Here is a 12,072-nt window from a genome sequence, read left to right on the forward strand (position 1 = left end):
TAAGGAACTACTATCCAAAATACATAGCGAAAACTCCTAAAACTCAACAACAAAAAACCACACAGCCTGATTCAAAACATGGGCAAAGGACTCAAATGGAAATTTCTCCAAAGAAGATACACAAATGACCTTTCGCATATGAAAAGATGCTCGATGTCACGCATCCTTAGGGAAATGTCAAGCTGAACTACAATGAGATGCCACCTCATATCCATTAGCATGACCACTACAAAAACAAAAGAAAACAGAAAAGAACAAGTGTTGGAGAGGAGGTGGAGAAAACTGGAACACTTGTGCCCTACTGGTGGGAAGGTAAAATGCTACAGCTGCTGTGGAATGGTATGGTAGCTCCTGAAAGATATTAAAAATAGAATGACCATGTGATCCAGCAAGTTCACTTCTAGGTATAAGCCCAGAAGGATGCAAAGCAGGATCCCAAAGAGAGCTTTGTATGTCCATACATGTAATGTTCAGAGCAGCATTATTCACAACAGCTAAAATGTGGAAGCAACCTGAGTGCCCAAAGAGGGGTGAATGGAGAAGCGAAAGGTGGGCTGTACATACAATGGAATATTATTCACCCATAAAAAAGAGGAAAGTCTGCAAACTGCCACAACATGGATGGATCTTGAGGACATTATGCTAAGTGAAATAAGCTTGTCGCAAGAAGACAAATACTGTCAGATTCCACTTAAATGATGTACTTGTGTAGTAAAATCATACAGACAGAAAGTAGGATAGAGGTTGCTAGGGGCGAAGGGAAAGAAGATAATGGGGATTTATACTTTAATGAGTATAGTTTCATTTTTACATAACGAAAAGAGTCCTGGAGATGGACAGTGGTAAGAATTGATGCTTTTGAACTGTGGTGCTGCAGAAGACTCTTGAGAGTCCCTTGGACTGCAAGGAGATCCAACCAGTCCATCCTAAAGGAGATCAGTCCTGGGTGTTCATTGGTAGGACTGATGTTGAAGCTGAAACTCCAATACTTTGGCCACCTGATGTGAAGAGCTGACTCATTTGAAAAGACCCCGATGCTGGGAAAGATTGAGGGCAGGAGAAGGGGACGACAGAGGATGAAATGGTTGGATGGTATCACCGACTCAATGGACATGGGTTTGGGTGGACTCCGGGAGTTGGTGATGGACAGGGAGACCTGGCGTGCTGCGGTTCACGGGGCCGCAAAGAGTCGGACACAACTGAGCGACTGAACTGAACTGAATGTAGCACACCAGGGACGTTACTTAGTACCACTGACGTGTACACTTAAAATTGGTTAAAATGGAAAATTTTATATTCTGAATGTTTTAACAGAATGAAAAAAATCCAAAGAAAAAAATGAGATAATTTTCCACTCTAAGAGGTAACCATTGAGAAAGTGCAAAAGCCCACAGAATCGGAGAAAACATTTGTAAATTACATACTGACGGAGGTCAGCTAGTACCCATGAAACATTTAGAACTCTTACAACTCAACAAGACACCCTGTTTTAAAAGGGCAAATTATGTGAGGGGTTGTTGTTGTTACTCAGTCGCTAAGTTGCAACCTCATGGACTGCAGCACGCCAGGCTTCCTTGTCAATCAGCCAACTCCCGGAGCTTGTTCAAACTCATGTCCATTGAGCTGACGACGCCATCCAACCATCTCATCCTCTGTCGTCCCCTTCACCTCCCGCCTTCAATCTTTCCCAGCATCAGGGTCTTCTCCAACGAGTGAGTTCTTCGCATCAGGTGGACAAAGTATTGGAGCTTCAGCTTCAGCATCAGTCCTTCCAAAGAACACCCAGGGCTGATCTCCTTTAGGATGGACTGGCTGCATCTCCTTGCAGTCCAAGGGACTCTCAAGAGTCTTCTCCAGCACCACAGTTCAAAAGCATCGATTCTTCGGCGCTCAGCTTTCTTCACAGTCCAACTCTCACTTCCACACATGACTACTGGAAAAACCATAGCCTTGACTAGACGGACCTTTGTTGGCAAAGTAATGTCTAGGTTGGTCATAACTTTCCTCCCAAGGAGTAAGCGTCTTTTAATTTCATGGCTGCAGTCACCATCTGCAGTGATTTTGGAGCCCCCCCCCAAAATAAAGTCTGACACTGTTTCCACTGTTTCCCCATCTATTTCTCATGAACTGATGGGACCAGATGCCATGATCTTCGTTTTCTGAATGTTGAGCTTTAAGCCAACTTTTACACTCTCCTCTTTCACTTTCATCAAGAGGCTTTTGAGTTCCTCTTCACTTTCTGCCATAAGGGTGGTGTCATCTGCATATCTGAGGTTATTGATATTTCTCCCGGCAATCTTGATTCCAGCTTGTGCTTCTTCAAGCCTAGCGTTTCTCATGATGTACTCTGCATATGAGTTAAATAAGCGGGGTGACAATATACAGCCTTGACGTACTCCTTTTCCTATTTGGAACCAGTCTGTTGTTCCATGTCCAGTTCTAACTGTTGCTTCCTGACTTGCATATAGGTTTCTCAAGAGGCAGGTCAGGTGGTCTGGTATTCCCATCTCTTTCAGAATTTTCCACAGTATGTTGTGATCCACACAGTCAAAGGCTTTGGCATAGTCAGTAAAGCAGAAATAGATGCTTTTCTGGAACTCTCTTGCTTTTTCCATGATCCAGCGGATGTTGGCAATTTGATCTCTGGTTCCTCTGCCTTTTCTAAAACCAGCTTGAACATCTGGAAGTTCACGGTTCACGTATTGCTGAAGCCTGGCTTGGAGAATTTTGAGCATTACTTGACTAGCTTGTGAGATGAGTGCAATTGTGTGGTAGTTTGAGCATTCGTTGCCATTGCCTTTCTTTGGAATGAAGACTGACCTTTTCCAGTCCTGTGGCCACTGCTGAGTTTTCCAAATTTGCTGGCATATTGAGTGCAGCACTTTCACAGCATCATCTTTCAGGATTTCAAATAGCTCAACTGGAATTCCATCACCTCTACTAGCTTTGTTCTTAGTGATGCTTTCTAAGGCCCACTTGACTTCACATTCCAGGATGTCTGGCTCTAGGTGAGTGATCACACCATCGTCATTATCTTGGTCGGGGAGATCTTTTTGTACAGTTCTTCTGTGTATTCTTGCCACCTCTTCTTAATATCTTCTGACTTCTGTTAGGTCCATACCATTTCTGTTCTTTATCAAGCCCATCTTTGCATGAAATGTTCCCTCGGTATCTCTAATTTTCTTGAAGAGATCTCTAGTGTTTCCCATTCTGTTGTTTTCCTCTATTTCTTTGCACTGATTGCTGAGGAAGGCTTTCTTATCTCTTCTTGCTATTCTTTGGAACTCTGCATTCACATGATGTTCATAATTGATGAATCAAAAACTATGATATATCAATATTAAAAAAATGTTATTTTGCCCAAAGGAAATAAACTATTGGTATCTGCTATGATACGGCTTTGAAAACTTTATGTGAGGTGAAATAAGCCAACCACAGAGGACTACAACTATAATATAGGAATCCATTGCTATGGATTGTCAAGAATAGACAAAATCATAGAGATAGGAAGGAGAGTAGTGGTGACCAGGGGCTGCAGGGAGCAGAGAGTGGAGAGCGACTGCTAATGGACATGGGAGTTTTATTTTGGCATGAGGAAAATCTTCCAAAATTGCTTGTGGTGATGACTGCATAACTTTTCGATCATACTACAAACCACTGAATTGTACACTTTAAAGGATGAGCATTCTGGTATGTGACTTTATATCTCAATAAAGCTGTTATTAAAAGACAACTAAAGTAAAATGATATAATTTGAGGATGCACACATTTAGGAAGCAAAAATAATAAAGAAGATGAGGAAGTAGGTATCATAAAAGACAAGATCATGATCTCTCTGAAGCAGGAGGGCATGAGATTGGCAATGGCACGCAGGTGACTTCTAAGAAGCTAAAAGTACTGATTACCTCATCAGGGCTGTACTTAACACAGCTGTTTCTCTCTCTCACCCTCCCTCCCTTCCTTGCTATTTCTCTCTTTTTCAGTAAAATACACACAATATTAAATTAACCATCTTAACCATTTTGAAGTGCACAGTTCACTGGTATTAAGTTCATTCATGTTGTTGTGCCACCATCATCAATACCCACTTCCAGAATTTTTCATCATCCTAAACTGAAAGTCTGCAAGAACTCCCCATTCCTCTACTTCCCTACCCAGGGTAACCTGTATTCTACGTTCTGTCTCCATGAACTTGGCTATTTGTGGAACCTCAGATATGTGAGATCAAAGGTACTGCCTTTCTCATTTTATTTAATACTAATTCACTGAAAAGCACATTTATGCTCTATGCATATTTTGTGACTGTGTTCGGATCAAAATAAAAAACATTTGAGAAAATAAAGAAAGGAGTGGTACAAACTGGAACAGAATGTCTCTACACTGTTTCAAAGAATTTCACTGTAAAACAGAAAAGGAGAAACTAGATGGTGACTGGAAGGTGCTGTGGGCTGAGAGGGATGGTTTTATAAAGGCGAGAAATTACAGCAAATAGTAAGACTGGATCCAGCGGACAAACAGATGCCCAAGATGTGAAAGAGAGAAGGGAGAAAGGTAAGAGTGAATGAAGTCCATGAGAAATTAAAAGGGAAGGACACCCCACACACAAGTAAAAGGATTGGTCTTAGACGGGAGCAAGGACAATGTATTCACGATAGTGGGGGGAGCATTTAGATACAGGGGTGGACTCAGCTAATGTTCATATGTGGAGGCATCCTTTTGATTGCTTCTGTTAATATTTTTCTCAGTGAAATATGAGGCCAGAAGAAATTAGGAGAGTGAACTGGACAGCAAAACGTAGAAAGAAGTACATTTTGAGATCATGTCTGTGCCAGCTAGGTTTTCGTGCGTTTTTCTGAAGACATTTACAGATATTCAGGGCAGGCACGAAGCCAAGTAGAAACACAGAAGATACAGCAAGTGAGACACCACAGCAACCATACCTGGGAGCTATTTAGTCATTCAATAATTCTTGTTCGTCTACTCTTGAACAAGCACTCTTCTAGACCTGGGAGAGTGTATAAAGAGGAACAAACAGAAGTGGCCACTGAACACATGGAAGTCATATACAAACACAGGGGAGACTTCAGGATTCCTAGTCTTCAACAGGCATGGTCTTAAGATACTGCTCTGCCAAGACCAGCCCAAGAATGGTAATAGGTCTGGAGATACTTACCACCAAGGTTCCCATGATAACTGCACAATGGGGAGACTGCTCTGCTGGCATCTCCCATACACACTTTTAGTGTCATAAATACACACTGTGTTAGAAACACAACTTGAGAAACTGAATGCTGATGATGTTTTCTTAAAAGTAGGGAATGTCATTTGTCCCACGGGTGACCAGCACACTGGGGTTTATCTATCTGGGGGCACAAGGCAGGTACCACACTGGCTTTATCTAACAGATTGGTCTGTTGTGCATCGCATCTATAATGCCATGTTACATCTAGTTACAATCTCCATGTGATACAGAACAAGAGCTTTAGGAGAGAGGAAACGGGCAATGGAGCGTGCCCCCTGAAGACGTCCAAGCCTCCTGGTCTAGAACATTAGGAGTCAGCTGAGCAACGGACGATGGGAGAGTGGGGGAGGGGTGTTCCATGCTTTCCAACTCAAGAAGACATGGAGGTTTTGTTTCCTTTCTCAAGGTACAGTCTTGCATTTTAGAGTCTGCAGTCCCTCTTCATGATTACAGCTCTTCCTAACGTCAGGAAGACCTTAACCACTGGAGTTGAGGGTGTGGAGGGAAGTCACAGAGAAAAGACTATTTGAAGCATAACAGAGAGATCCAAGACTAGAAAGGACACAGCCAGAGGCTGACCTCTGAGAGGCAGGCAAGAGCCGCCCTGCGTGCAGCCAGCATAGATCTGAAGTGAGTACCTGTGACAGAGGGTCTGTGTGTCAGGGAGAGCTGCTGCTGCTGCTGGACACAAGCCCTGCATCATCAACTGATTCACTAGGGCCATGTCAGTGGCAGCATCTGTGAGAGACTCTGACTCTGTACTGCCTTCTCTATGGAAAAGGCAACTGGCTATGTCTGAGGCTATCAGAATGCTTCAAACTTGGGCTCCTCACATGAAGGGCTTGAGGCTGGCCCTGGTGCCAGGACTTTCATGTGCCAGGTTGGGGATCCTGTTGTTCTTGGTACTGATTTCTCTGCCAAGCCTGTACTGTGACTTGGGCTCACCATATCACTCTTCCTATGAAGTAGTCATTCCCAAGAGTCTGACAGTGGAAGGAAGGGAAGACCAAGTGGAAAAGCTCTCCTATGTGCTATTTATGCAGGGCCAGAGGCAGCTGATTCACCTGACGCTGAAGACAGACTACTTTGTGGATAACTTCCCGGTCTTCAGCTACCACGATGGCATCCTGGGGCAAGAAATGCCTCTCATCTCGCGGGACTGTCACTACGAAGGCTACATAGAAGGAGTCCCAGGTTCTTTTGTTTCTGTCAACACCTGTTCAGGCCTCAGGGGCCTCCTGATTAAGGAGGGAAAATCCTATGGCCTTGAGCCCGTGCACTCTTCCAAACGGTTTGAACACCTGTTGTACGCCATGGCCCACGAAGCTCGAGTCTCCTGTGGCGTCACGTCCAAAGACAGCCAAGTGGCATCCACCAGCCGGCGACCAGAGAGCGGCAAGCCTCACAGCTGGCAGGTGCCATCCGACTTGTGGTCACATACCAAGTACGTGGAGATGTTTGTCGTGGTCAACAACCAGCGGTTCCAAATGTGGGGCAGTGACGTCAATCAGACAGTCCAGAGAGTAATGGACATCATCGCTCTGGCCAACAGCTTCACAAGGGGAATAAACACAGAGGTGGTGCTGGCTGGAATGGAGATTTGGACGGAGGGGGACCTCACAGAGGTCCCCGTGGACCTGCAAGTTGCACTCAGGAATTTCAACAGCTGGAGACAAGAGAAGCTCTTCCATCGTGTGAAGCATGATGTTGCCCACATGATCGTGGGACAGCATCCTAGAGAGGATACGGGGCAGGCATTTCTCAGTGGTGCCTGCTCCAGTGATTTTGCGGCAGCCGTGGAATCCTTCCACCACGAGGATGTCCTCCTGTTTGCAGCGCTCATGGTCCATGAGCTCGGACACAACTTGGGTATTCGGCACGACCATCCGGCCTGCATCTGTAAAGACCGGCCCTTCTGCCTCATGCGTGAAAACATCACTAAAGAAAGTGGCTTCAGCAACTGCAGCTCTGACTTCTTCCACCGGTTCCTCTGGGAACACAAGGGGGCCTGCCTGTTCAACAAGCCTGGGCACAAAGGCCGCTTACGGAGGGCTTCCCGCTGTGGCGATGGCATTGTAGAAGGACCTGAGCAGTGTGACTGTGGTTCTAACTGTGAAAGGCACCCATGCTGTGACACCAGATGTCAGCTGAGAGAGCATGCAGAATGTAGTGATGGACTCTGCTGTGATAAATGTCGCCTGAGATACCAGGGATTCATGTGCCGTGCTGCTCTGGGAGAGTGTGACCTCCCAGAGTATTGTAATGGTTCCTCGGGAGAATGTCCCAGAGACAGCTATAAGCTAGATGGTACCATGTGTGACAGAATTCACTACTGTGCTGGAGGTCGGTGTAAGAACCCTGACAATCAATGCATGGATATATACGGGTCCCCTGCAAGGTCTGCCCCAGAAATGTGTTACGTTTCAATGAACACAAGAGGGGACCGGTTTGGAAACTGTGGTACCACCAGCTCACCGAGGTTAACATATCTGAAGTGTGCAGATGATAACATATTTTGTGGCAAACTTATATGTACAAATGTTAGAGAGATACCACAACTCAGACCCAATCATACACTGATCCAGGTCGCTCACAAAGATGACTGGTGCTGGAGCATGGATGCCTATGGCACTGCTGATGTCCCTGATGATGGAGATGCACACACTGGCACTCTCTGTGCCCCACACAAAGTCTGCATGAATCACTTGTGTACTGATTACACCTCACTTGGGTACAACTGTGAGACAACAGAACTGTGTAACGGGAAAGGAGTTTGCAACAATTTTAGGCACTGCCACTGTGAGGATGGCTATGCGCCCCCTGACTGCAAAGATCCAGGAGAAGGTGGTAGTGTAGACAGTGGTCCTCCTAGGATATCAATTCAGCTTTCAAGTGGAGGTGAAAGTGAAACTCCAAAGAGACGCAGAAATGAGTTTCAAGGTATTGGCAACGTTGTTTTCATAGTCCCTTCACTACTTTTAGTACTTTTGATAACTGCAATACTATTTATTAGCCTCAGGACTGGAATTGAATCAGTAGAGACCCCAGGGGGTATCTCAGATGAGACTACAGAGGAAACCAGTAGTGAGGTATTCATAATGGAGCTCCTCCCAGTGGGGATACAAGAGGGGCCAGAAGGGGGCCCCCCACCAGAGGAGAGACCCCCAATGGAGGCTCCTCCACCAGCAGGACCCCCACTGGATGCCCCACCACCAGGACAGCCAGTATCACAAGAGGCAGCAGGTGAAGGACAAGGATAACCAAAGGCAGAAGTGTACTGGAGGAAGAATTCAAAAGTATCAAATGTCTCAAGCACTGAGTGGGAATAAGGCACTCACAGAAGCAAAGGTGAAGTGACAACTGATGGAACCTGTAACTCTGACAGGAATAGTCTACAGAAACTTAACAACATAGGAACAGGATGACAAGGTTTTCAGTATTCACTTTATTAATTTGGTTATATATTCATATGTGAACTCGTATGTAAAATATTCTACACTTTCGCTTTTTTCCCATTTCACGAAACAATTTTATGTAAGTTCTCCTCATGAATCATACTTATCAATGTCATCTTTTAGTTGGGCCTATTTCTGACCTGAAATTACTGTTGACAGCATACTATCTTCCATCTGCACTGTTTGATATACACTATTATTTGCACCTAAGATTATCACAGGATCATTCATCCCACTCCTACATATTATTTAAAGAATGTTATCTGTTCAGTAATCTAATTTGCTTCAACAACTACTATTCATGAATAGGAAATGATTTTAAATAAAAAGCTATTTTAAGAAGCATCACTTCAGTCTCCATAGTGCCTAGTCCTTGGGGCTTCTTTATTTTGCGGCTCTCTTAGAAGGGGCTACATCTGCTCCAGGGGGATCTGATCACCTTGGATGCATGAGGGTGGTGCATGAGGAAAGGAGAGCACTTAGGCAAGAGACAACCTTGTCTAGAGTGGAGTTCAGCTGGAATTAATAATTATTGCTTTTTTTTCTGTTTTTCCACTTATGTTTATTTCTGATTTTTAAGTTAATATATTGCTGATTGACAGTCTAAAGAAACAGAGCTTTGGAGGGGGGTCAACTGTGTGTAAAGAGAGCACAAAACACATGTAACATCACCAACTCTACGCAAGACAGTGTGTGCAGTCAGATGCTCTACCCCTAGCAATACCCCCAAGCACACGTAACATCACTGACATGGTGCTAAGTACTCTACACGCACCCTTAATTTCATGCTCCCGTGCACAATATGAGACTCCATCGTGAATACGAAGAAACAGAGTCTGGAGAGTTCTGCTCTAGAGTTGGTAAGGAGTGGAGCCTGTATCACCATCACTCTCTCCTAGACAAATGCACAAGTATTTACCTGACTTCTCTGCTCCCACAGTAGTATATTTTCTACCCAGCAGACAGAGTGATTCTTTTAAAAAGCAAGTCAGAACCCACCCATTATCTTTAAAAGTTGCTGGTAGGTCCATAGCCTGAGGGCCCCATGTTGATCATTTGATTTGACAACGGAGAGTTGTTTATCCACTGACATTCCGGAGCTGGCAGTTTGGATGGATGCATGGGGGTGAAAGCTTATTCCAGTGGAGTCAAAATGCAAAAGATGGGCCCGAACCCATTTGTGAAGGTGTCCAATCTCTTTAGTATTCAGAGAAATGCAGCTTATCTAGCCGTAGAGAGATATCACTATACACTCACAAGACTGATTACAGAAGAAGGAAATTCCAAGTATTACCGTGGAACAGTGGAAATTCATCAATTGCTTTAGAAATGTAAACTGGCAGCCACTTTGAAATAGCATATACTGAATACCCTTGACCTTTCTACCCTGACATCTGCATCCTCTGACTAGATAATAATGGACACAGAAGCATAGTTCACAGTATTCCAAAAGAACTCCACGTTGTATTCACAGATAATACAATGGACGTTAAATTGTGACAGATCCACACAGAGAAACAGAGGAGTACAGCAACGGAAAGGAATGAATCACAGTGGCACACAAAAGCACCTAGGAAGCTTAAATACTACTGTGGAACTAAAGAGGCTTTGCATTAACACTGCATTCATCTGGCTTCATATCAAGTGAAGAGGGAAAATGGGAAGCACTTCCAAAAGGTCAAAATAAGGGTCTACAGAAGCCCCCTCCTCCACAAAAGCAGTGGTAACACTGGCAAAAACAGTCACAGTCAACTTTTTTGCAAGTGTGGAAACTGTCTAGGTCATACAACAACAAAACAGCTCAATCTTGGTGAGAGCAGTGAGGTGTGTGAACTTTTAACTACCCAACTCCCATAGCCGTCTCCTCAGGTGCCCACGAGTCATCTCAAGTACAGCTCAACTGCATCGTCTCAACTGCAACGGCTGTGAAAACAGGCAGCCTGGTAGAATGGACAGAACGGTCTGGAGCTCCCTCAAAAGCCTACCCATAGCATGACTACTAGTTTGTGTGTCTGGCAGGCTCCTGGAGAATCCCCATTCAGGAAACCTGTGTTCCTATAAACCTCATAGGAGAAAGCGTAAGGCAAAAGTTTCACGGCACTGGATTTGGCAAAGGTTTCTCAGCTATGACACCAAAAGCACAGAAACCGAAGAAAAACAGACAAGATGGACTTTAGGAAAATACTTAAATTTTGTGCATCCAAAATTACTATATATTCACAGAGTGAAAAGGCCACCCACAGAATGAGAGAAAATAGTTGCCAATCATATATCTGATAAGGAACTACTATCCAAAATACATAGCGAAAACTCCTAAAACTCAACAACAAAAAACCACACAGCCTGATTCAAAACATGGGCAAAGGACTCAAATGGAAATTTCTCCAAAGAAGATACACAAATGACCTTTCGCATATGAAAAGATGCTCGATGTCACGCATCCTTAGGGAAATGTCAAGCTGAACTACAATGAGATGCCACCTCATATCCATTAGCATGACCACTACAAAAACAAAAGAAAACAGAAAAGAACAATGTTGGAGAGGAGGTGGAGAAAACTGGAACACTTGTGCCCTACTGGTGGGAAGGTAAAATGCTACAGCTGCTGTGGAATGGTATGGTAGCTCCTGAAAGATATTAAAAATAGAATGACCATGTGATCCAGCAAGTTCACTTCTAGGTATAAGCCCAGAAGGATGCAAAGCAGGATCCCAAAGAGAGCTTTGTATGTCCATACATGTAATGTTCAGAGCAGCATTATTCACAACAGCTAAAATGTGGAAGCAACCTGAGTGCCCACAGAGGGGTGAATGGAGAAGTGAAAGGTGGGCTGTACATACAATGGAATATTATTCACCCATAAAAAAGAGGAAAGTCTGCAAACTGCCACAACATGGATGGATCTTGAGGATATTATGCTAAGTGAAATAAGCTGGTTAAAAAAAGATAAACACTATATGATCCCACTTAAATTATTTACTTGAGGAGAAAAATCATACAGAGAGAAAGTAGGATAGTAGTTGCTAGGGGCTGAGGGAAAGCAGACAATGGGAATTTTTATACTTAATGAATATAGGCTTTCTTTTTTACACAATAAAAACAGTCCTGGAGATGGACAATGGTAATGCTAGCAGAACAGTTAACACTACTAAATACCACTGAAGTATATACTTAAAAATTATTAAGATGATATACTTTATGTTCTGAATATTTTAACAGAATAAAAAAATCAGAGAGAAAGCTGAAATAATTTTCTACTCTAAGAGATAACCATTGAGAAAATGAAAAAGCCCACAGAATGGGACAAAATATTTACAACTTATATACTTGATGGGAGACTAACCCCAAGAAATATTAAGAACTCTTACAACTCAA

General features: G+C 43.7%; 1 protein-coding gene across 1 annotated transcript; it reads left to right on the forward strand.

The window, feature by feature from the left end:
• Positions 1-3,228: 3,228 nt before the first annotated feature.
• Positions 3,229-9,045, forward strand: LOC113907445 (disintegrin and metalloproteinase domain-containing protein 1a-like). The gene has a single exon (XM_027566606.1). It carries the CDS (start codon positions 5,965-5,967, stop codon positions 8,500-8,502), a length of 2,538 nt encoding a protein of 845 aa, XP_027422407.1. The 5' UTR covers positions 3,229-5,964; the 3' UTR covers positions 8,503-9,045.
• Positions 9,046-12,072: the final 3,027 nt, after the last annotated feature.

Source organism: Bos indicus x Bos taurus, chromosome 17, assembly GCF_003369695.1.
Source record: "Bos indicus x Bos taurus breed Angus x Brahman F1 hybrid chromosome 17, Bos_hybrid_MaternalHap_v2.0, whole genome shotgun sequence".
NCBI classification, from domain to species: domain Eukaryota; kingdom Metazoa; phylum Chordata; class Mammalia; order Artiodactyla; family Bovidae; genus Bos; species Bos indicus x Bos taurus.